The sequence below is a fragment of the Coloeus monedula genome, assembly GCF_965178545.1.
Source record: "Coloeus monedula genome assembly, chromosome: 11".
In the NCBI taxonomy this organism is placed as follows: Eukaryota; Metazoa; Chordata; class Aves; order Passeriformes; family Corvidae; genus Coloeus; species Coloeus monedula.
The window spans coordinates 14,810,437-14,836,826 of NC_138791.1; the positions used below are offsets into that span (position 1 = coordinate 14,810,437).

Below are 26,390 nucleotides of genomic sequence, written 5' to 3' on the forward strand. Positions count from 1 at the left end.
AGTGAGCAGCAATCAACTTCCCTTAGTAATAAAACATTCTCTGGTTTATACCATGCAAACATGAAAGACCACACATACTCTAGATGTTTTCTTTCCTGGTGATGAATATCAGAATGCATTCCAGCCTAAAAGATTATTTTTCTGCCTAAGGTAAGAAGCTGTATGTGAAAGCTATCAATTTTGCACAGTAGACAGAAAGTAGATTAATGAAGAAAACAATAAATTTCCTCTTTAAGAAAGGAGATACAAACACATGAGCTGAGCATGTAGCAGAAAATGATTCAAGATCACCTTACAGGACTCCCACACATGCTCTTCAGGCAACTTCCAATGCAAAACAGTCATGAGTACACCAACCTGTGTTCCACACTTGTGTCTAGTAACACCTATGAGGTACCATTCCAACAAGAACAACACTGAGACCACCACAACTTTGTAGTGACACTCAGTAAAAAATAAGACAAAATATCCCATTAGAAAAAAAAAGCAATTGTCCAGCAATTGGCCACAGGGATGTTGATAATGCCATTACAGGCACATGGGAAAAGAAGTCACAGAATAGTCAGCCTGTTTATTTTCAGTAGTATATGCCATAGGAAGCAGACAGAAAGCACCAAAGTGATCCTCCCCTGCTTCTCCCACCTGTCCTCCTTCAGTGGATGTCCACACAAATGAGGTAAAAGTAGATGTAAAATTGCAAGTACGTCCATTTTGATTCCAGGAGAATAATTTAACTCTGTCCACTTATCATGTTCAAATCGCAAAACAATAACCAATCAACAATAATTTGTTTAGTCACAATCTTAAGTCTTGTACCTCTAGGGTGCCAGATGGATGCTTGATACATTTTCAATACTAAGAGTAACAACAAAATGCATGTACCTTGCTTATAACTCACACGGAGAAATCTTAAACCAAAACTAGTTATGGGATCTGTATCATTGACTGTGATCAATTTTTTTTTAACTGAAGTCTATTGCCTTATTTTACTTGCCAACATCACAAGATACCTCAAACATTACAGACTGATCCCCTTCCCAACTCAGCATAGGAAAAGCTTGTGCTTGACCTCCTAGACCCATCTGACCAAATACCAGTTGGCTCGTACTGTGCTGTTACCTTAACAGGGAGGCAGAAATAGAATTAATTACATTAGCATATGGGACTTGTGATGTAACTCTCTTCTTTGCTGATTCTGGGAGGGATGGAAACCTGAATTAATTACTATCTGACTAAACATTACGATCCACTTCTTTAAGATAAGAAACTTTTCCGAGGAAAATAATAAAGTCAGTGTTATACCCCGAGGCCAAAAGCAAAGCTGACAGCTTAAACAGACTCTTGAAGGAGCTCAAGGATTGCTCAACCTGGAAGCAAAGGCTTAAGAAAACCTCCCTGCAGATCTCCTGCAACCCTGAGGTTACGTGACACTCAGCAGTACAGAATTTGCCTGAAGACCTGCCTGGAAACCAGACACATAGAATGCAAAATTGTGCTGGATGAATGAATTGAAAACAAAAAAAAGGGACACAGTTGGAAGCAATACAGAATCCAAAAGAAACAGCAAAAATACTAAAGGGCTCTAGACCAACAATCCAAGTGCAAAGGATCTGGGATTTCACCATGGACCACTCCATGAGTACAAACATTGAGTTCTGTGGAAAAGGAATTCAAAGTTTCTGCCTCAAAACTGCTATAAAATAAGAACATAACACACACAAAGGGTCTGTAGAAGGAGCAGGAAATTTTCCATCACTGGCCCCATTCCACTCCATTGCCAATTCTATCACTGTGAACACACCTTGAACCACAGCTTGAGCAGGAGCAAAAACTCATCCCCTCCCTGCACCAATATAAGACCACACTAGAAGGTCAAACTTTAGCTACAGTACCAGATCCCCAATACATCCTTCCCCAGGTCTCCTCCCTGGTCATGGCACTGATAACACACTAACAAACCCACATTCTGGCAACCTCAACCTGACCACCCCTTCCAGACACATGGGAACATGGTGACAGGACCACCTCCTGCTTGTGCCATGGGTTCACCAGTGACTTCCCATGCAGCTGGGTGGCATTAGGAGAGCAGGCTGGTGTTAATTATCATGCAGAAACAAGATCACAGTCATTGAGCTGGCAGCACCAGGCATCTGCTTGCTCAAGACACAGGGCAGCATTCCTCTGCTCTGGTGATTCCCCAGTGTCATGTTCAGTGGGAAAGGTTGTTACAGTTACTATGAAAGGGTAATCTATTACAAATTACTCATTAATGCAAGTGAAAAATCAGTGACATAGTACTGAGTATGCCTGTGTCATGCTAGCTCAGCGGCAAAACTTGGTTCATGCTGCTGGCTTCTCCTTTGCTTTTCACAGGACCCTTCTCAGCACAACTTACACACAGAGCTTCTCTCCTCTTCATCTGGACCACATAGCGCTTCCCTTTGTGGAGCTGCTATGCCTGGCCACACATGTACTCTCCAGTAATCAAACTGCTGTAAGACCCAACAAAATACCAGCTGCAAATTTGAGACCCTTTTGCATCCATTTCTGGCAGGTACTGGGATGTGCTAAGCATGCAGGTTGTGTCCCACAGCCATCTGTGCTGATAATACTTGGTGGATTTTGGAAAGCAGCCTCAGCAGGTAAGTCACTGGGCTTTCCCACCTCTGCCAGCAGTGGGTGGGGGCACAGCCAGTGTGGTGCAGGTAAGACCTGTTCTGTCCTGCCCTCATCTGAGCCTGCTCCCAAAACCTCACCATCTTAGCACGAACCGCTGGAAGGCCTCTTTGCTGGCTACAGCCCCTTGGCTCCCCTCCAGAAACAGAAACAGCTCTAATTGTCTTCCTACTGGTTTGGCACCATCAGAGTGTTATTGCTGCTTCTGCATGAGGAGTTTTGCCCATGGTGGATATTCCTGCTTTAAATGCTCTCATTAAGGAGTGAGGACTTTGTGCAAGATCCTCACACGCAGCCCCAGAGCCCAGGTCCAATGCCAGCCTTGGGATGGGCACAGCTGACCAGCAGCAAGTCATGGGAGCAGCTCACACACACTACATATTCAGTCCTTGGTTTATTCATCTCAGCCCCAGGTGGCTCTTGAATATAAAAGAATTATGAAAAATGAGACAAGAACAGAGAGGTATTTAACTAATGAAGCTGGGATGGAAATTGGAAGCGCATATCAGCCAAATGAAGGCAGTGGGTACAAAGAAGGAGCTGCCCCAAGAAGTTTAGTCAGGAGTCCTGAATTAGAGTTACAGTAAAAGGTGCATGGAATTTGCTAAGTTTGGAGCAAGAGCTGGGCAGGCAACAGAAGTGGGGTGGCAAAAGGGCACAATACTTGCAGTTATACTCACAGATACAGGGGAATTGTGGCTCAGTGCCACCAGGCAGGTGGAGGCCACATCTGTCTCAGAACAAGGAGTGGCCAACAGGCAGAATGATTGGGAAGGTTCAGTAAAAGGCTAAAGCTATCACAGACCCCAACAAAACTGGGAGAGAAGAGCTCCAGAGAAGTCAACAACCAAAATATACATACAAATACATATACACGTACATCAGTGACTAAAAACGTGGGAAATATGATAGAAAGGAGAAGCAGCAGAAATGGACATAAGACCCAGAGCGAGAGGTGGCCTGAAGCGGTTTATTTAAGTGATGACCAAAGGCAGTGTCCTATTGGCAACTGGAGCTGGACGTCTCTCTGTAAGACCAAACCTTGAGGGTTTCACATGGAAAGGGCTCACAGGTCTGCTCCTGGCAGAAGGTCCCACTGGATGGGGGCTTGGGGAGGTGCTGTTGGCCTCATGAAGGTGGCTAGCACAGGGACACAGGATGCAGCTCTGCGCCGTTATCACTGGAGTCAGATTGTTCCTCTGTGGGGCGCAGGAAAGCTTCGCTCTCCAGCCTTGCAATGAGCCACTTCCTTTTTTTCTTTTTTTAGGATTGAAATTTCTTTTCTCTTCCTCCTCCACCTCAAAAAAGCGGATATTTAATAATTGGGATCGGAAGAACTTGCTATCCTGAAGCGATGGGTGGTAGTGGTGCTGCACCTATAGTGACATCATGCTGTCAGCCTGGCCAAGTCCTCATCCGTCAGGGCTATTCAGTAAAACACAACTAATTATTCTGCCAGATCCCTGGCCAGATGACAAAACTGATTCATGGCACTAACTAAAAGAAAAGAAGGAGAGGGAAGTGCACCATTTCCTACAACTGAAACTACATTAACCTGTTACCCCAAGGAAAACTCTAGCCAAAGATTTTCTTGCGGTGGCTGAGCTGCATGCCAGACGGCTGAAATGCATTGCCAAAGACCCCTGTGCTGTGCTATGAAAGTTCATCTGCAGAGCACAGCTCCCATTTGATATCCATTAGCGTTGGGAGGAAAAAGATCTTTTTCCAGAACACCTGCAGAGTATCTTTTATGTCAGAGTACCTAAAACTGTTATCAGAAACTGCTAATTAAAACTTAACAAAAGCAAATATCTGTTTTTTTAAGCTGACCTGAGGATGCTGAAAACTAAAAGTAAGACCAGGGAGACTGCTGCAAATGAAAGCTTTTACTCAGTCTGTTAGTCAATTCACAAGGGAAACTTTCCGGAATATCTCAAGTCTAAAATTACATCATTATGGCAAGGGCACACCAGTAAGTTGCTTATTAATCATTTCCAGGAAGATGACTATCAGAAAATCATTCTTAATAGCACCACTGCCTGGCAACATGGGGTCCCTTGCTCACTGCAGGGTGGGTACTTTAGATTTCCCTCACATGAATTTCCTCTTTGACCAAATTTCCACCCCTGTCAGAAGCCTGCAATGCAAATGCACCATTTCACATGTTCTTCTTAAAAAAGACTGGATTCACACAACACCCTACAACTATGACTAACTCCCAAACTCCCATGAAACCATTCTTCTCTGGCAGGAGTGAGAGATACACCTAGTCTAAAACAATTGAGTGCTGCTAGATTTTGCCTGCTCACCTCTACTGCAAAGACATGTGAGACACCTTCTCTCACCAGACATAACATCAGGTAGGATGCCAAGGTTCAGCACTGCCCAAGCGGCTCTGAACTTGCTCCTTAAATGAAATAACCAAGACTTGTTCACCATACACGTACGACCATAGCATCATTCCCTTTCAAAAGCTTGGACAATGACAAAAAGAAGAGATGATAAAGAGGGAGAGATGGAGGGAAAGAAGACAGGAGGACAAATAAGACTCTCATGCATACCTGGAACACTTAAGCTTGTATTTGAGAGATGAGAACTCCTCCCTCCACTACATGAAGCAACTGAGAAGAGCAAGAAAACAAGGACAAGCAAGAAGCAAAGCATATTGGAACAAAGGAGGAAGAGATACACACCGCATTGGTAAAATCACAGATGAAGTATTATTCTTGCGAATTACAATACAGAAGAATAATATCCTAAATGGGAACTCCAATACAGTGGGGTGAAATACAGCAGTCTGTTACAGCAGCACAGAGTCAAGTCCACAAGCAAAATTCACAGCCCTCCCAGCTACCTTTGATTTAATGAGTCCTGTGATCTGCTGCTCCATTCCTCCAAGGGTTACTGATGCAATGTGCCAGATTCCATGTTTCTTTCCAACTGTTCTGAGTCTCCTGCATCTGATCTCAAAGAAGGGAGCAGAAACAGCTGGAAGAGAGAAACCAGAATGGCATATTCCAGCAGCAACCCTTGGAAGAACAAACAACGACAGCCTTGTGAGAGGTGCCATTGTACCCTCGGCACATACGTTTGCATGTGGACATGGATCCACATGTCTTCTAGAAGAAACGTGTTGCTCTGGCTGGTCACAGAGCATCAGAGCATCTCTGGACTTAGCATGATCAGTGCAAGCTGAGCAGACTGACAGCTCAAGAGCACAGCCACGACCCACAGTCATGGGTGCCAAACAAGTCATGCGTGCTAAGTGCAGCCTAATTTGGGCACCACACTTCTCCTCCAGTGGTACCTTTACTCCCTGAGCAACTCCACCTACTTTGCAGCATATGACCAGCTTGCAGCCCACAAGTGAACCCAGTCAAGGTCTACTCTGTTTAGGCTTTAAAGCTCCTGTAGATCTAGCTGCAGGCCAAAGGAGGAGGGCAAAATAGCAGGTGAAACAGGAGACCGAAGGAATAAGTTTCTTCTGAGAAAATTTAGGTATTTGCTGCCAAAGGAGAGGATTAGTTGTGAACATCAGGAAGTCAAGGAAGCAGAGAGCAGCAGGAGGCCACTGTAGATAATAGGGACAGTAGGAGCAAGGCTACTGCTCATCAAGACACATGAAGGGGGAGATAAAAAGGCTTGTGCTCTTTCATATAAGCAAGGACTAGAGAGAGGGAATGAAGAAGTCAGGGAGATGGTGCTGCTAGAGGAAGGGCCATGAAGAAAAAAAAGTCTTTGAAAATTAACCATGGAGAAGTGATTAATAAGGGAAGAACTGTCAGGGTTGGTGTTAGGACCTCCTCATTTCCACTAGAAAGAAGTAAGACATTGCAACTTACAGCCAGATTTGGGGAGGGAAGACCAGGAGCACAGCAATACCAAGACAGAAGGATGTCATTTAAAGGACAGAGTACCAGACAGAGTATATCAGATTAGGATGGTTGGGAATTACATGTAGGAGAGAACAGAAAACTAGTTTAAGGGCTCATAGGATACCTAAGGCAAGACAGACCAAAAGCTCTCTTGCCAGCTTTACAGCAGGAATCAAAGGGAAACTGCAACATTTTTCTGACCGCAACTTTCTTATAACAAGTTCCTAGAAAGCACGGGTGCACCACATCTCTCCAGCTCAGCATCACTGCCACAAGCCCAGTCCTAGCACCCACAGCACCATTTCTAGAGGCATCCCTCAACTCCACATCTCTTACTTCCCACTCAACTTTGCCTTTTAACTGCAAATAGCACAAGTATCAAGTCATCCAAGGCAGTAACAAAATGAGTACCTGGAGTATTGCAAGTCTGCCTGTCCCCTGAAGAGTTGGTTGGAGGTGTCCGGTGTCGGTAGACAAGATGTGGTTTATTATGCTCTTCTTCATACTCCTGTTCCTCAAGCGATAGCAGCGGCTCTACAAAATAGTCCCCATCATCAGACTTGAATGTGCCTAGCTGAGAGGGACCAGAAAGAGGAACAGGAGGTCAGCTTTGCACGATGACAAACCACCTAGCAGCACTACCCCACAAAGTGAGTGGTTAACATGGGAGGTGTGTTCAGTTCTGTGGCAACCCCTGTGAAGGCACTGGCTGAAGCTACAGCTTTGGTCACGCTGCTTGCACCCATCCTGGGCTGCACTGCTCCCTGCAGCCATCCCACTGGAGCTTACAGAGGGCTAATTACTAACCCACAGGAAAGGGGCACGAGAGGGTCACATCTGCCAGACCCTGTCCCTATGCCAGTGATGTTTACCAAGCCAAACCTGCCTGAAGGGTGATGGTGCTGCCATGTGCTGGAGGCCCCAGTGCAATCCCATCACGTGCTGGTTTCATACAGCACCTCTCCCTGAGACAGGCTTCTAACCTCATGTAAGGACCAGAGGGAGGTGTCCAGCTAGTGAAATCCCTGCTTATGAGAAGACATCAACACTCCTAGCTGCATACAACTATGAATGCAGATATTTAGCAAGTAAATAAAAAAATATCCAAGACAAAACATTCTGCAGCCATCCCATACTGCGATCCATGGCCAGTAGCTGGGAGGGAAGCCACACACACATGTGCCCAAGCCTAGGTGAACACATGCACTCAGAGGAACTCCTGGACTGAATGAAGTCAGCACAAACCTCCGGGGAGCCCCTGAGATTGGCACCCCGTGGGACTGAAGGGCACCAGGACAGACAGAAGAGTCAGCCCTTTTAGGAGCTTCTGCTCATCCCGCTGCCAACATCCCCGCACCGAAGGGCACCCAGCTGGGGTACCAAGGACGGGGACATGTCCCTGGTCCGGGTGCTGGGTGGCTCCGCGGCCAGCGTTGCTGGTAAGCTCGCAGCCAGCCCTCATCGGCACCCCGGGGGCAGGCGGGGGTCCATGCCCGGGTCTGGCCCGCGGATCGCCCCCCGGGGTGTCGCTGAGTGGCATTTTTCCTCCCAAAACCCGCGCAGCAGCAGCACCGCACCCCGAAACCCGGCGGACTAAAGAGCGGCCCGGGAGAAACGCCCAGCCGCGGCGGGTCGCAGCCACCAGTCGCGGTGAGGGGAAGGGGCGGGCCTCATCGCTCTGCCCACCCTCCCCCGCCCCGCTCCTCCTCCTCCGCGCTTCCGCCCCTGGCCTTCAGCGGGGTGGGGCCGGGACGGCGGGTCTCACCATCCCGGAGCAGAGACTGATAACGGCGGTGAGCCGAGGGCGGGCGTTGACGTGCCCCCGGTAGAAGCAGTGCTTCACGTCGGCGTCGGCCGCCTCGGCGTAGAGGCGCTGCTGGTCTGCGGCTGGCTCTCCCAGGAGGCTGACGGTGAAGAGCGGGGCGATGAAGGCCGAGCTGGCCGTCAGGTTGAAGAGGAACTGCTGCCCGAAGGCGGACAGCCTGTAGTGCGCCTTGGGGGAGGCGGCGGCGGCCGCCGTCCAGGCGTCGGGGGCAGCACTGGTGCTCCGCCGGCGCCGCCTGAAGTGGACATCGGTGGGGAAGGGCTCACCGAACTCATTCACTCGGGTAGGAGTCACGATCTCGTACTCGCTGAGCTTCTCCAGCAGCTGGGCTGCGAGGGGACAGACGCACATGCCTCTGAGTGATGTGGCCAAGCCCCGCGGCCCCGGGGGGCGGCAGCGCAGCACTCCCCGCGCCCCTCCTCGAGCACCCCCTTACCTTGCCTGGGGTGCAGCTTGTGCCTCCTCGCTCCTGTCGTCAAGCCGTCGATGAAGAGCGTGGTGAGTGCCAGCGCCAGCGGCGCCAGCTGCATGGTGCTGCGCGCTGTCCTCGGAGGAGAAGCTTTCCCCGCCTCCGCTTCTTCTCCTCCTTTTTCCTCCCTTTCCCTCTTCTAATTTTTTTTTCTCTTCTCCTTTCGCCCCTGTGTCCCCCCTCCCCGCCCCCGGAGCGCTGCCGAAGGAAGGCGCAGGAGCCGGGCGGCGTTAGGGGCGGGCGGGCCGGCGGCGCGCGGGGCGCCGGGGGCCGCGCATGGTGCGCGGGGGCGGACGGGCCGGGGTCGGGACCGACGGGGCCGGGACGGGGGAGCCGCCCGCCTGCCTGCTCTCCCTCGCTTTCCGCCTCTCCCCCCGTCGGGCTGGTGGACGAGAGCTGCCGGGACTCAATTTAAAAGGGGCGTGCTCCATAGATCAAGCAGGAGAAAAGAGCCCGCCCTAGGAGCAGCCCTTCCTCCGCTTACCCCCATTCCAGTCCTTCTAACATGTCACTTTCATTCCCGGCGAGCGCCGAAGTCGCAGGTTTTGGTTAAGAAAAGCCTCGCTGGGGCTGGACTAGGCGGGCGGGGGGAGCCCGAGCTACGGCTCCGCACACCCGGGTCCGGCGCCCGCTCCTTGCCGGCTCCTTCCAAAAGGCTGTGAAATCCCCGAGTGGCCCGGGCAGAGCGGCACGGGCAGCTGCCTGCTCTGCCAGGTCCTCCCGGCGGGGAAGAGTCACTTTGTCACTCACCGGGAGGAGAGTTGAGTTTTCTTACGTAATTAACGTTTTCCATTTTTTCTTTTTTTTTTTTTTTTAAAGGCAGCTTGAAGAAGTGGACCAGCATTTGAACAATCCCCTGTGTGACATTTCTTACAGCAGTTGGTTTTTTCTGCATTTCTAAGATAGTAGGCAATTCAAGCAACTTTTGTTCAGGGTTAGATTTGTGTTGTGCAGTTTTCAGGCACCCTGAGGGAAAAGGAAGATGATATCCTTTTCTGAGTTTATTTTGTTTTGTTTTACAGTTTGAAAGGTCTCTGTAAAAATTTAAGACATCCTTTAGAGCTAAATGTAATTAATCGTTGTCTTCTACCCCTTCCTCAAATGAAAACCCAAAACCTTGGTTTAAAAGTTTTTTAAACCTTTAACTCCTGTAAGCAAGGCAAAAGAGAAGTTTGGAAGTTCAACTTGAACTTCCATAGAAAATGTCAAAGTTCTTTACATTTGTCACTCAACTTTGGGACAAAGCACAGAATCGGTATTTGCTGCAGAAAGGGAAAGTTTTAAAATAAAAATCAATTCAGAATCCACTTCTGGGCAAAATGGCACCTTCTGACTCTTCAACTGGTAAAGTCCTACAAACCTCAACTATTACGAGTCAATTATTTATTTTGTATGATGAATATAAAAAAGAGTAAGTAAAGCATCACCTGCAAAGCCATGCATCTTCAACCCTGTGACTGGCTGGCCAGGGTTGGAGGGCTGGGAGGCAGAGGAATCTCCAGGATTGTGGAGACCCAAGTCAGGACACCCTTAGGACAAGGTGTAATGGCACATAACCTCCCTGCGTGGCCTTGTGCCCACGTTTATAAGCCAGGTTTAATTAAAGTCTTGGATGCTTACAGTGAGATGACTCACCCATGTTGGCTGGGTGGCACTGACAAAACTCAGGTGCTTCCAGAACAGAGTTGCCCCGCATGCAGTCAGTTCTGACAGTGGTGTTGGTTCTTCTCGCTGTGTCCATCCTTAGGGCTGGTGTGAGCATAGCTGTGGCTGCCTGATGGCTGCCCGCTTCTGGGAAGCAGAGTTGTCTGTGAGTGTGTAGGTGCACTGACACGCCCATTCTGGTATGTGTCATCTACTGCCAAGAGCAGGCCTTCCTAAAAACAAACAAGGTTGTATCGCCATGCACTCCCCTTGTTGATGAATGAACCTGAACCAGATTTGCTTACAGTGCTGCAAAGGGCCTGCATAGTAACATTGTCCTGTCCTTGCAGCTGACTGCTCATCCACACACATTGAGAAAGAGATCCTCAGAAGAGGAGCAAACCCAAACTTTTCTAAAAGTATGGCCTTTCCTGTCTCAGTACGAACGATTGTGGAATCCCCATCCATCCCACACCTTTTGTGTCCCGATGGAGTTGGAAAAGCCACCAAGGTCTTTGGGCTGCTGGATCAACAAAATACCATGCATCATACCATCACTGCATAGCAGCCAAGACTTTCTTTTAGGTGTGTTTTCTCACCCTGATTCTTTGTCTTGTCAAATAAATGACTCATAGCAGGACTGTTCTCTGAGCTGCAGTGCTTGCAGAGCACCCTGAACCCTGACCATCTTCCAGCGCCTTCCTACAATGTCCGTATGTACCTCAAAGCTTTCAGATTTCACAGAGAGAGATACATGGTGTTGGGCTTGGGATAATGCTCCAGAAATCATGGTGAGAGAAGGAAGGGTAAGCTGTATCTTGAACTCAGGTGGGTGTGGACACATTTCCCAGGAGTGCCAGGGGGAGCCTGTGCTGCCAGTTGGGCGTGTGGAGCAATATCGAGCAGCCAGTCAGGAAGGGGGGAGTGAGGAAAAGTGAACCGAGTTGCCTGAGGAAGGAGAGATGAAAAGCTGAGCATAGCATTAGGGCTGAGTCAGAGGGGAGGGGAGGAGGCTTACATGGAGCTGGTCCTGCTGGTATCCTGGGGAAGAGGGGTGCAGTCTTCAGTCCTCAGATCAGCATGGTGTTGGGGAACAGGTCTGGTTTATCTGGGCTGCAGAGTGCCCCAGGGCATCCCCATTTCACAGACATCCCACCACTCAGCCTCAGCATCCCCCCCGATGCCACACCAGGTGCTGGTGAGAGCTGCTTTGCTTCTGTTCAGCTCACTCACAGGAAAATCTATCAAAGCTTTGGATTTTTTTTTCTCCTTAGTTTTCTACAAGGTAACCAGTTAATTTGGCTCTGGGGTGAGGTTTGAAGGAGCTCAGGAGCTGGCATGGAGTGAAAAGTGACAGCACATACGTGTGACTTGGTTGGGTAGGACCCTTTCCTTTTTGGCACTGAGCTGAATGGAGCAAGGTTGTTTTGTGGAGCATCCTCACAGGCCCACCCACTGATCTGAAACCCCCTGCCTGAGGGAAGGCAAGAAACACGCTCCATTCAGAAGAGGGGATCCAACGCATGGCACTCCTTTATGGGGCAGAGTTGGGAGTGGACTGAAGGCTCTCAGGGCTAAATCCTGGTTTTGCAATGTTACTAAACATACATTTATGCACGCCATGCAGCATGGCATGACTTCCAGAGCCATTTCCATCAATATGTACAAGTTGTATGTTGTGTGGCATTTTGAATCTTTACACCTGGAGATTAGGAGGTGCAGAATGAAAGCTGTAGTGTAAATAGATAGATTATGGGGAGTTTAGAGAAACTAAGCTGCAATCTTAAATTCAAATAACTTTCCTATTAGGAAGGATCTATTAATACTTACGGTATGGTAATTGTGCTGGCTCCAAGTCCTCACCCAGTCAAAAGTAAGTCCTAAGAGCCCATACCTACACATAGAAAAATCTCCTTAAAACACTGGGAATTTTGCCTAGATAAATACTGCAGAACCTGAGCTGCAAATGCCTCTTATAAACTACAAAATCAGAACTTGATCACAAAAGCAAAACTTCAGTAAGAAATTTAAGGCAGTGCACACTGCTGCAAGGATACGCTTGAGGAACCCAGATTTCCTGAGGTTTTTGCACTGCTTTCCCCCTTGTTGGCATTTCCTTTTCCCTATAGGTGAGGCCATCCCCAGTACTAATCTTTGTTCTTTGTGGCTCAGCCGCTCTGGGTAAGCATCATCTTCCTTTATCTGCTGCCTCCTCTTGCTTGCCCAATGATTATCCCAGAAGGCAGATGGTTTCCCTTTGATGGTTGCTCCTCAATGCCACAAGATATCTGAAGACAGCCAATGTTTTCTCCTCCTGTCTAATCTGTGTGGTCAGAAAGTGAAAGATTGCATTCCCTTCAAACAGCTGACCACCCTCTCCTGCCTCTCTCATTCATCTGCTGATGCTGGTAACAAGGATACCACTCTGGGCTGCCTTCCTCTTCATTTTGGAAGCTCTCATAAAGGCTTCTCTTTAAAAGACATTTTCAGCAGTTGTGTCAAAGCTGGACTTTTTACATTGTTGTAAGCCTTTCACATTTGTTTGGAGGGACTGAGACTTGCAAATTTTTGGTGTATACTTAATTTTCAAACTTGCTATCTGTGCCAAGCCAACTCTTTTTTGTCCTCGTTAAAAGGATTTAAATATACAGTTTGACTCATCTACTGTAGCCCTTTAAGTTCCTGCTTCCTCCCTGGTGTTCTCTTCTTACCCCATGTATTGTGTTGCTGCCATCAAGGTCTGAATCACTGGGTTGTTTGGAGATTTGCTCCTCGGACCTAAAGGAGGGTGAGAACTGCTCCCTGCCATTCCCAGCAGTACCAGCACAGCAGTGCTATCACTGCTGTCACACCTAGCTGTCTGTGGGCCCATATCCTGGTCCCCATTTCAGGGCCAGTGGCTGAGGGAGATGTGAAATGATGTGCCAGGATGCTTCAGAGCCATTGGTGCCATCCCACTCCCCTGAATACTGAGATGTGCACACTGAAGTTATCCAGGGAAATAATACCCAAACACCCTTCATCTGGGTCCTGGGTCAAACTGTGCAACACAGCCCACGTAGATGCTGCAAATGTGTGAGATTTTCATCTTCAGGTCAGCACGGATGGACATAATGATCCCTTGAGGCTCTCCGCTTGAAACTGCTGGTTCCAATTCACCCCTCCCCTGCTCCCAGCATTGCTGCTGACCACACACTGCTCCTTTTCCTTACACCTCTTATCTGCCAAATGGAAAATGCTCAGAGTAGCCCAGCTTCTGCATCTTGGTGCAGCCTGGCAGTTCCTTTGGCCTGATAAGCTGTTATAGATCCCATCCCCCTTTTTACTACAGGTAAACCTGGGACAGGTCCTAAAGTAGCTGAGAAACAATTCTGAATCTTCCCATTTTTGTGCAAACTAAGCCGCGTCAAGCTAAACATTATATTGGTTTACTTTTTGTTTGACATGCTATAAATCAAACAGGACCTGAATACCCTCCTCATTACTTGATATTATGTACATATGCATCTATGCTGTGTTCCAGGTGCCTTTGCCAAAATATTAACAGTAATACTAGGAGGACTAAACGGAGCAGATGTTCTGTAATCCCACACCAAAAGGCAACCTGGGAGTGTTGGAAATTACGCAGGTACAAAAAGTTTTATCCCTTGAGCCATGTACTTTTATTATATAAACAAATTATTGTAACAGCTCTATGAGGTGTCACCATCATCTTACGAAGAGGAGGCTGAGATGGTTGATTTGGCAAGGAGCATGGGGTCATGGAGTTCTGACCTCATGGTAGTTCCACCCTCCCTCTCTATCTTGTATGCAGCCTAAATGTATAATGTAATATTTCAGAACAGGGATCATTAAACTGTAAAACTCTATTTTAGGAGTGTTGTTTTAATTCTTTTCCCAAAAAGTAGATTGTCTCCAGAGATAACAACATACAAATATCCATTAGAGCAGGGAGAAAGCTAAGCTACTTTACAGATATCAAGTTCTTTTTCCCTACACTGTTTGATTTCCCTTGGGGTGTAGCAAGATACCTAGCTAAAAGCAAGGACATCTCCCTGGGGGAAGTTATTTGTATTGTGGTAGGAAGTCTGTGCCGGTTATAAAACTCAAAAAAATTGTCAATGGCCAAAGAGTGAGAATACTTTAGGCCTAATCCAGTGTCTGTCAAAACTCATCATCAAAACCTCCACTGACTTGGAAAAGTGCAGAATCTCTGTTGTTTCCAGGAGCTATTTTACAGCATCACGTCTTGCTTATTAATATCCACCTGACAAGCATATATAACATCCAGTATTTCCTTACCAAGATGCAACAGCTTGAAAAAAACCCCATTTCTTTCTAACAGAAAAATGTCTGTGCTCCCTAAGTTGCAGTATCCAAAACTAAGATGTTTTAAAATTCTTCTCAGGTAGCTGAGGATTCCCAGAACAGATGGGCACAGGGAGGGAGGAGATAATCTAATAGCAGCCCATCACTTTGTAGCACTGCTGGTACCATATCATTACCACAGCCAGAAGGTGCAGCAGACTAGAGCCATTGCCCACCCCCCACCCCCCCATGCTAAATGAGTAAGAGGTGCTGCTTAAATGTGATGCTTCAGACTTGTCTGCGTCTCCAACTTGCAGGATATGTTGAGGAAGCAGCTCTCTTCCTATAGGTGATCCTACATTTTTGCGCCCAGTTTCCTCCTTTCCTCTGAAAGCAGCATTTATAAGGAACAGACTAGAAATGCTTAGTGTGGAAGATTCAGCGTATAAACACAGGTCAAAAATCCAAAAAGGGATTTGGTTTCTCCCCAGCTATGCTGTATTTGCCCTGGATGAAGGAGTGGTGAAGAAGTTCTGTTTTCAGCCATACACCCTGCGCTGGTTCTCACGATGGCTGTCGCTGCCTGAGAAGCTGGGCACATCTAACACAGGATCCCTCACTCTGGTTTGTGTCTGAACTACTGCTTTGCTGTCAGGTGCCTGGAGCCTTGGCTTTGCTACTTAACTTCAGTGTCAGGCTCTGCTTTTGCGACCAAAATAGGGGACTTAACAGTAAGAATTCAGTTTCTTAGAAGATGGAGTTTACATGAGATGTTAAAGAGTAGGCACAAAAGTAGCAGGATGCAACCAAGGGAGAGCAAATTCTGGATGATCTGTGAAGCTGAAAAAAAAATTGCCTTTTCTTTCCAGCTGTTTCCAACAGCCACCTCTGCTCTATGCCTTCATGCCTTCTCACTCACTAAATACCTTTTTTTTGATGACAAAGGCTGTCTAGGAGCAAACCTGGAATCCATACATTCCCCTTGCAGGTGTGGGGAGAGCTACAAGAATGATGTGAATTGGCTGCAGCCTTCCTAACCACATTCATGTCATGCCACTTCGGCTGGGATGCTGGAGAGAGAATTAATGGAGTGTAAATCCCTGTTTGGAAATCTCCAGCTTCTCCCTGTAACTCCTTCATTCCCTTTGCAAACCACAGGAGGAAGGGATCTCCCGCAGAGAACCACAGTTGCACATTTTGGGTCGTGATAGAAAGTAGTGGAGAATTCACACAGCCAGAGCTGCCTGGCTGATGGGTTCAGAGTGAGCTGTGATACTTCCAAGGGAATCTGTAGTCCTGAGACTAAACCCTTCGAGCAACAATCCTCTTTTAAAGTTATTGTATGGCTTGGCTACAAAGATAAGGCACCAGATGGCTTGGGAAGAATTTTTAGGAGACCGTCATGCTGGTATGCCTGGAAGGATCTTGGGAGTTTACGTTTACAGTAGACCATTTCTTTGGAGGTGAATGTTTGTCAGCAACATCAGTTTTAATTACTTAAAATGTGGGCTGTTTCCAAATGCAGAGAGTGTTAAGAGAAGTTTCTTTCTTTTCCTGAAGAGAGGACAGCCAACAGAAATCTCTTCCCTTATGGGCAGCAAATTGACTCCTGAGACTACTGTTACAGAGTTTTCATCCCAAATACTATCCTGCAGCACCTTCTTTCACTGATTAATTATTCATAGCACAAGTAGGTATTTCTTTTCATCTGTTTTCAGCCAATGAAGTAAGTGGCTAATTTTGTCAACTCTAAGCGCACAAGAACATGGGTCAGCCCTCAAAATTCCCAAGACTTTTCAACTGAGCCTTACTTTGTGTTTTGCATGCAAAGAGGGATGAACTGGGACAAAAGCCATAAGGATGCCAGTAGGAATAAGCAGCCTGTCAGTAATCTCAGTGGTGCTTTCATACATGCAATTTACTTCTAAATCCAGGTGTGATCAGTTTGCAGTAAGGATTATAGCACTATTACCCACAATATCAGGCTGAATTCAATGACATCAGGAATAGAGCTCCCATATATCCAGTGTGAGGGCATGATGTTTCTTTCCCAGCCAGAGGTGTTACCCAAAATTATCTAAAGTATTTGGACCATTTGGACCTTCGTGAGAGCCATGGCCCTGCTGGAACTCCTCATCACCTGGAGGTGCGTGGCAGACCCAAGGAGGTGTGCATGTGGGCAGCACACCTTGTATGTCTGGAGGTGTGGCAGCTCTGCTAAGGGGGTAATTTCCTGCCCTACAGTGCATGGATGTTGAGATATACATGTCATCTTTTTCAGACCTTTCAACTTTCTCATATACATTACAGCATAAATAACATTAACAAATGCTGGTGATGGGAATCAGGCTCATGTTTGTAAGCCAGCTGTTTCCATGTTGTCTCCCCATGTTTTATCATCTTAATTCTTAAATAGCCCTAACCTTTCCATTCAGAATTTTTAAAGGGACAAAGCACAATTTGGAAATGACTGTAGCATGAGATTTGTTGAATTAATTCACATTGTTTTGACATGTCAGGTCCTACTAAGGGATCAAGACCGCATTGTCTAACTGCAGAGCAAACACAGGGCTGAAAATGGGGCCAGTATCGGAGTTCCCCTGCCTTATCACACTCAGTTAATGCGTTACTCCACACCAGGCAGCCAGCTAAGAGTAGCGTTTGTTGCAGGGGAGGAGAAATCTCATACACACCAGCAGCATTCTTTCTCTCTGCTGTTTTCATAGGAGGTTCCTGCACATGGTTCTTTGTAACTCAAAGCCCATAGTAAAAACAGAAAATTGTCCAAATCTGAGCCATTCCATCTACCAACAAAGTGGATGTTTGTGTTCCTACAACAGCAGGACAGGGAGATGCTGGCCCATGGCTGAGACTCCTAGACCTGTGATAGCTTGTGAAACACATGGAGAGCCAAAAGAGCAACTTCCCCCAAGCACGAGTAGAACTGGGCACGTTAAAACAAACACATGTTATCCTGCTTGATTCTGTGCATCAACTCCTCTGAACAGTGAGAATGGAACTTTGTAGCCCTGTTTATACATACATTAAACCATGTGGTTTAGGGCAGCAGTATCTAATTGCATGAAATTTTTTTGAACACCATTATGTATAGAAAAGAGGCCTCTGGGCCAGGAGCTGGCACTTTTCAGGAGCTGACATACTTCTACTGAAAGCCTTGTGAGGATCCAGTGTTACCACCTCTCTGCAGCATCATTAACAGTTGTGACCAAGAACCATCCCTGAGTCACTCTTCTGCAACACACTGCACAGCACAAGGAAAAAAAGAGGAGTTTCTGCATTGCTTAAACACACAAGAACTACTGACCCAGCCCTCTTAGAGCCATTTCACACTTTCTCCAGGGCACACCAATGGTGAGTGTTCAATGGTGACAGGGCAGGAACAAGGAAAGTTGACAGGGCCATGCCTGAACACCAGTCCATCTTCCAGGGATCTGCAGTTGGGTGACCCATGCCAGAGGTGATGTCCTTGTGCCCCTCTGCTGAGGTGCTCCAGGAGGAGAGGGACACAAGTCCTGCCTGGGGAGACACAAACGTCACTGTAACTCTCGCCCTTGTTCAAAGGCAGTGCTGGTGTTTAAAAGCTCAACCTCGCACTGCCCTACGTTCTGATGTTGGTACCAAATATGATGGCTTAGTTTCCACTTCCACCATACAGAACAGACATGGCTGTGGAAACCCCAGATGAACAATTCTGATTTGGAATATCCACCATAGTCTCAATGACGTGTGTATGTGACTGCTAGTGGCTGTGAGATCTCTCAGGGCATGGAGATACAATTACAGCTGTCAAGGACAGAAGTTCCCTTTCACTTTTCTTCCCCACTCCCTAAGATTTTTCTCATGCCCCAGCCCTCTCCTTGTGTTGTTCCCTCAGGCCATGTGTCACCTGTCCTGGTCACCAAGGAATTGGATTCCCATGCCTAGAACCACTTTTGTGTTATTGGCACCTCTTCTTTCTGCACCCATTGAAATCTATAAAAATAAGACAATTCGTGAGTAGCTTTTAAATCTAATTATTCTTGTGTTTACTTGGCATAATCTTGGATATTTTGCAACCGATTTATTTGACCCAGCATACAGCTTCCAGGAGAAGACTTGAGCATGAGATACAGTGACCCAGATGTCTCCTGTCAGTTTAAAACATGCCCTTCTCTATCCAAGCCCTTCAGCAAAAGTGCTTGTAGCTTGTTCCTTGATTTTGGGAAATGGGTGCAAATGTGCCCAGGCTCACCCTGCAGCTGGAGGTGTCTGGGGCATCCTCCAAGTGTAGGTCCAGCTGCGTCTGTCCCTCATGTCACAGGCATGGGCCCCCAGGCCCTGAGCAGTGTGTGAATAGCACAGCCGTCAGAAAAATTCACACAAGATTTTTCAAGCACATTTGCTGGTTTAAACTTCGTCCTAGAGATTGGAGACTCCAGGAACTGTGAGAAAGAAGGGTCCTTGTCATTTATAGCTGAGGTCAGCAGAGGGCCAGAGCAAGGAAGTTTGTATTGCAGCAATTTGTACCTTATCTTGTTTATAGATGTAAACAGAAGGTTTACACTTCCGTTACTGAACTCTCCTGCATCAAAAATGTTGAGTGCAGAGAGGAGGAGAGGGATAGGCAATGTGCGTGCACTCATTTCTTGAGCTTCTTTCAAAAAGTACAGTTGAGGAGTCTGGTGTTTCTGAAGTGCTTGGAAATTGGGACTTCCTTACAGGGTTTAAAACCCCATCTCTGCAGACTGCAGGGGTCATTCCAGGATCTCCATAAAGTCTGGATGTAACCTGTAGGTCTGATGGACCTGAGTCAACCTCACTGAAGCCAAGAATCCTTTATGAGCTTTAAGTCACTCCCAATTGCTTCTGAAGTCATTGCCCAGGCTTTTCTCATTTTAGTCACAGTACCAGAGTTTTGTATAATTTGAAAAGCTCCAAGGCATATGGAGCTTACAAAAGCATAGCTATTGTGCTAGCAAGCTCCAGTCCCATGCCAAGCAAATTATCCATGCACATTCTGTGGATAGGAGGCACAATTTTCATGTGGTTATATAGATAAAGGGAGAAGAATTTGGGCCACTGACTCAGCCTGTCAGCAATGCTTCCCCCTAAATTCAGCCATGGAGCTGCAAAGCAGATTTCTCACAGCACTGATGGTGGGGTAGTGCTCTCTTTGGAGAATGTGACCTCTTATTTACATGCTGCTTGGAAACCAGTATCATACTAGGGAGCCAAATTATTCTTGAAGGTCTGGCCTTTTGATTTTAACCTTTCAGGAAAGTAAGCAATTGAACAAAAGCAGCTTAGAGATAGCATTTCAAATGAGAATCAGTCAGCTTGACTGGAACAGGAGCAGTAGCAAACTGCCCAGCCTGTTGGAGACATGGCCCTGCCATGCGATGCTGCTCTCCTGCATCCAAAAGGAAACCTGACATTCTACTGGTGTTCTGCTTTTTGGGTAGTCTCATGGAAGGAGACAGAGTTTGAGGAGACACACTACAAAAAGTTCATTTTAACAGCTGCTGCTTTTTCATTTCAGCTTCATGACCAAAGTGCTTTTTTGTTTTTTCTTTTTTTTGCCTCAGCAGATTTTATTCAATTACCATTGCAGTGGTCACTGCAGAGTGCAGGGTATATTCCTGCTCCAGTTGTCTTTGTGTCCTCCTGGCAGCAATTCTGGACACCCAGAAAAGCAGACAGTTGCTATTTTCCTCCATTTTCACTTTCCCTTCAGAAACATTTCTTATATAGCCTTCCCACACTGAGAAAAAAAATTCTTATGATCCTTCCATGAAGTAATTAAATTTGCTCTATTATTCTAGTTAGTGGAAATAGAAAAGCCAATCAGCTGACTGTTACTGTGCAATAAAGCCAAGAGTAGTTCATTTCAATCCTTGTTCCATAATACTTATATAATTCAGACCTGGAGACAAAAGCACTAAGGTCATGGATTAGCAGTGGCTTAAAGTTGAAAATAGCCTGAGGAAGTAAGGATGACAAAATAATTACTACTGGGCAAATCATATGTTAATGGGTATGGGAATTACTTAGTATATGATATTTTATCAATGTTAATGGAAGAAATACAGAAGCAAATTCAATTTTTAAGGTCTCCATGAATAAATATATATATAAAAATATATAAAAAATGTAAATATATATAAATATGACCAGTCTCTATACTTGAAATAGAGCTATAAAAAATTAAATTTGAAATGACAATATAGCAAAACAAATAATTTGGTAATAATTAAACCAGTTGTTGAAATACAGTGCTACTTTTCGCTGACAGTGTTTTATAAGTTTGCTTTTTTTCAGTGATGTACAAAACTAAAACCCATGTCATTCAACTGAGGTGCCATGCAGTTCAAAGAACACACTGTGCAGAAATTCATCCCAAAACACAAGCCATAAACTGCACTTTTCTAGATAAAAAATCATGGTTCATAGGTAAATAATTATGGCAATTCACTTGGATATAGCATGTGAGGTAAATGACATCAAAGCCTTCACCTGCATACCCAAACAAATTAGCAACATCTATAATAAAAGCTCTGGTGGAGTCCATACTGTGAAATTCCAGTGCTGGAATTTCACAAGACACTACCAAGGTTTCGTTATGATCACCTTTTGCAAACGTTATGGCTGGTACAATAATAATTGCTGTGCACGAAATTGTGAATAAGAATCGCTGTGATAATTGTGAAAGCACAAAACATGAAAACTAGAAAAGGAATTTTGTGACAAGAATGCCATGCAATTTTTCCCACACCAGCGAAGAAAATTAGATTTCTAAACAGTGGGTGAACATTTGCTTACCCGGGTATTAGCTACTGCCTGCACAGAAACCACCCCTCAGAGGCCATGGGATGTTCACAACAAGCAGCAGCTGAACGTACCCAAGGAGAATGGTGGTAATGAGTTAATTATTTAGTGCTTCTGTGCTAAAAGAAATTACACCTGTGCATGTTACTGATGGGTAAAAACTCACACATCTGTAAAAGTGCATATGGAGTAGCTCTGTTATTGATCAGAACACTTCCAGCCATTTTGCCCAGGACACCTCCTTAAGAGGAACATCTTGACCCAGTGATTGGGACTTACTGGGAGAAATTAATCTTGGCCTCAATTCACAGCTCAGCTAGAGAGTTTGCAGAGACCTCTTGGGTGTTTGTAACACTGTGTTAAGTAATAGCACAATTAAAACCACTGGGATAATGCACCTTCTTTTATACAAACATTTCATTTCAAAGTCTTAAATAGGCAATAAAACAATATTTAGTCTTGTAAGTCTTCTTTGGTTAGGTTTATAATGTACCTGCCTACGAATTACATTCCCTGCATTCAGAACACCTAGAAATCTCTATTTTTTAGCAATCCATCCCAAAATAAATGTACCACTTGAGTCAAAGATAATCTATTCTGAAGGAGACTGCTAGACAGCTCCTGGGGATAAAGGAGGGTAAGGTGCTCTTGAATATTTAACACGAAAAAAATGAAAAAGAAGAGTTTTCCATTTCAAAGTAATTTTTTCTTAATTCAGACCTAGGCTGTGACCTCAAGTAAATATTCACTGAGACCCTGCTTACTGCAGCCTTTGTATAGCAACATCTGGAAGATGACGAGACCTTGCATCCTTTGCCTGTACACACAACACAGTATCTCAGGCTGTTTCTGTGTTTTACCTGCCCTTCAAGTGCCCCATGCAGAAGCAAAATAGTTGTTGCATATATGTAGTACAACTTAAGGGCTGCTTAACAGGCTGGTTATCTTTTTCTGTGCCTTACGACCCACGTAATCCTATTTAGTGTTTTAGCTGTGTCATACATGAATTGGTGGCTCTGTGCAGTGCCTTGTCCACTGACGGCAGATAATAATGCCTTTGGTGTGCAACACTTAGCTGAGGAAAGCTTGGAAAGTGTTAACTCTGAGGTAGAATAATATCCTATTCGGTTGAAGTAAAAAGTAAACCAGTACAGGACTTACAGCAATTTAAGGCTTAAGATGAGATCAGATGCCTGTCGTCTCCAAACACCTCTCAATCAGCAAAAAATAATCCTTCATGAAGTGGATTGTTGGGTTTTGGTGCAAGCTTTTCTGGGGAAAATGGACCCATATGTTATTGTTCTGTAGAGTGGAGGAAGGTAAAGCATAAACTCAGCTGAAAACTTATCCAGGGCTTCTGGCAAGTGCAGGCCAGAAGCATGTGATTTGTGCTGCTTACCAGATCTCTACATTTCATGAATCCCAGATGATGATTTGCAGGGGGATCGCTTTAAAAGGATGCAGGAAGTTAGAACTATCATCAGCTAATGAAGAGGGCAGAGAAATGAAAATGGAGCCAAAGGGAGAGGAAGATGTACTCATTTTCCTGGGAATTACTGCGTTAGAGCCACCTGCTTACAGGGTTAACTTTCTTTCTCTCTGTTTCAAATGAGGGGAGTCAACCTGACCTTTACTTTCAGATCTGAGAGTAGCCTTGAAAATGAGAACAGTGAAGCTGTCCAAATGCAAACAGTGGCTGCAGCAGACCTATTTATAAATAGTTTAGAAGAACACCATGAACTGCAGAAGGAGGGGAAGTTCCACCCTCCCCCTTCCCCCTGCCAAAGTTTGCTGCCTCACCGAACACAGCGAACACAGCGACAAGCTTGAATTTGCTTTCTTACATACCAGGAGGCCTCTAGCAGAAAATGAGGTTAAATCCACAAACACACGACCCGATACAGTCAAGTGGCACTGCAACTCCTATTTTGCTGCAGTGCATGAAGGGGCCATTCTGCAGAGAATGCCCATGGTCCAACATGGTCACTCAGGCTTTAGTAATGGTCCTGCTTCATGGGAACAGATCCTGGGCAGAGCTGCCAAGGGGAAAAATCCCAAACCAGCTCAAGTGGTTCAGAGGACATCTACCTCTGAGAAGGGAGGAGTTGGGGGCAGACTCCCAGGCTGCATTCATTGTTCTCTTACATGTCTCTCCAACCTAAAAAGTATTTTTTTATTGAAGAATAAACTGGAAACCATTCAACTGAAATAGTAAGTAATATTAAAAATTCATAAAGTGAGAAACTAACCCAAAATAGCAGCACGCCAGCCCTCACATATTCTCATAAGAATTCAGATTTATCACAGCCCCTAGCTTGCTTCACAATTCCCAGTCACATCTACTACTACACACTTCTGGGCTGCTACTTTCAGTTTTGAACCTTAGCCCTACAAGTAGTTCTCTGAACAGCAGGTTAACCTTTGTTTTAAAGGATGTCATAAGTAAAAACAAACTCTGGCCTTGCAAAATTTCCCCATTTGTATGTTTTGCCCCAGTTACTCAGAAAAAGTAATCCAATAGATTAAATTTCCCTTTCTGAGAAGTGTTATCTAATGGCAAACCAGTGGTGATGTTACTGGGCAGATGATACAGTCACTAAAGTGCAGTTACTTGGTCAGCAGAGATTGCTCAGATGCTTGAAAAGACTTTGCAAAAGGACCACTTCCATCCCTTTTCTGTCTGCCCTCACACACAAACACTGAAGATCAAGGCAGCTTTCTAGGGCCTGACAGAATAGATGACAAAGAGTTGGCTGATCAAGTTCTGTGTAATTTCAGAATAATGCCTACATACCTGTAATTATTGCCATGTTTTGGTTTCTCCTATCTGCAGACATCACAGGCTCTCTCTCATCCCTCTGAATCAGATGCCATTGGAGCATACCAGCACTGGGAACAGAAGTCAATTGAGGGTGAGATGCAGAGAAGAAGAATGCACACCTTTGACACATCTCCATAAACAAAGGTTAACCCACTGTCCCCTCTTTTGCAGGTTAGCCCAACAGTGGGGTGAATTTTACCAACCCAGACATTTCCAGCTACCTATATCATCTGTTTCCCATCTCATTTCTCCTGAAGCCTCTCTAACAAACTTCATGGGTGATTTCTGGGGTCAGGGTGATATCTTTCTATTTGTATTTCATACCTTTTAGTACAATTGTTTTCCATGAACTCATTTGGTTACTCCTGAACTCAGGAGTTTTACAGAGTCAGCTGTAGAAACAACTGAAAATGAGAAAATTTTTTTTGCTATGAATAGTAGTCACAGACATGCTCCTCTCTCCAACCAGCTGCCTGAAACATCCCTCTGCATTTCACAGAAAATGATCTGGTATATGGGTTAGCTTGAAGGGTCATTGAGCAAGTTGCTGGCTACATGAATGGCAGACTTGATCTTCCAGGATAGCTGTGGCAAAATTACTTTAATTTCTCACAGGTCCACTCTTGGATTCAAGGAAAATAAGAAAAAAATAAAGACGAGGGGTAAGCTCACACTCTTGGTCAGGCATGTAAGTCCACACCTTAGACAATCTGCTGGTGAAGAGTGAGAGTTCCCAGAAGTTCAAGGATGTCTCAGGGCCTCTGAAAATCAGCTCCAACAGGACCCAGTGACACCTGGAGTGGTGAGGAAAGGAACCATGACACTCCTTGTGCCTGCACCAAAGTCCCTGACAGAACTGGCAAAGCACTGAATTTATTTGCTTTAGATGGAGCTGATTAGAAAAACAGCTGGAAAGGTGAGTGTCTTTAATCAAGTGGACAATAATTTATGACTTACATTGGATGCCTCACAGTAAAAAATAAACTGTTTAATAATAATGGTTTTAAATCTCAGTTCCAGTTTTAAGCAAAATAAATTTAAGTAAGCATTCCCAGCTGAACTTCTGGTAGGAGGGAGTTTATTGGGAAAATTAAGTTAAAAAAGAAAAAAGCTATCCAGAATTTACTAGTGTTTGTTTACCATCCTTAAGTTTTGTGAGGAATGTAGTGCAATGTAGCATTTATACCTCAAAGGTTTTCATAAGCCACTGGCAGCAGGCATATTTCTCCCCTGGATGAGAATTTGGATTCTTGGAACCTCTCTCTCATTTCTTATTTTCTTAGTACTGTAAATGTATTTTGTACACACACATTCGCATACACACACTATGTATATTTACATATATACACTTCTGTACACTAATACACATGTATACATTTAAATTCTTCCTGATGCAAAGCAGTTTGAGAGTTTCCCTCCACAAATAAAGTGTCCAGTTCAAGCTGGAAAGCTCTTCAGAATGCAACATGAAATGGAAAGGGCAGCAACTGAACACTGGTTTTGTTATTGGAAAAGGATCAGTTTCCTGTGATATGTCAAATTCCTTCTGTAACTATGGGTAGATGAATTAGTACCACATATTCAGAGGGATTTAGGTTTGCAAAGATGTAAATAGAAAACTTATAGCAATTTCTTTAATACCTGGTGCTCAGGGGAGCTAGACATCTTGGGGGAATTTTGAGAATTGCTCTATGTGCCTCTTTCTCTCCTAATTTGCTTCAACAGATGGAGTTTTCTCTGCCTTGGCTCCTCCTATTTAGAAAACATCAAAACCAGTGATTTCCTTCCTCACCAGGAAGGATCAGGAGAGTGAGGCACGCCAGCAAACAAGTAATTTAAAAAAGGAGATAGATGAAGGAGTATGAAAAGTTTAATGTATTGCTGCTCACCTTTATCAGATGTGAATGACCTATGAAATATTTATTGTCAGAACCACTGTCCTCGGAT

At 45.3% G+C, this 26,390-nt stretch overlaps 1 protein-coding gene across 1 annotated transcript in view; it reads right to left on the reverse strand.

Annotated features, from left to right (window-relative positions):
- The window catches only part of ADAMTS9 (ADAM metallopeptidase with thrombospondin type 1 motif 9), an 82,609-nt gene extending 72,935 nt beyond the window's left edge, over positions 1–9,674 (reverse strand). Inside the window, 3 exon segments of the mRNA XM_082288835.1 lie at positions 6,963–7,125; positions 8,317–8,772; positions 8,775–9,674. Coding sequence (XP_082144961.1) covers positions 6,963–7,125; positions 8,317–8,772; positions 8,775–8,906 — 751 coding nt within the window. The 5' untranslated portion in view covers positions 8,907–9,674.
- Between the last annotated feature and the right edge of the window lie 16,716 nt (positions 9,675–26,390).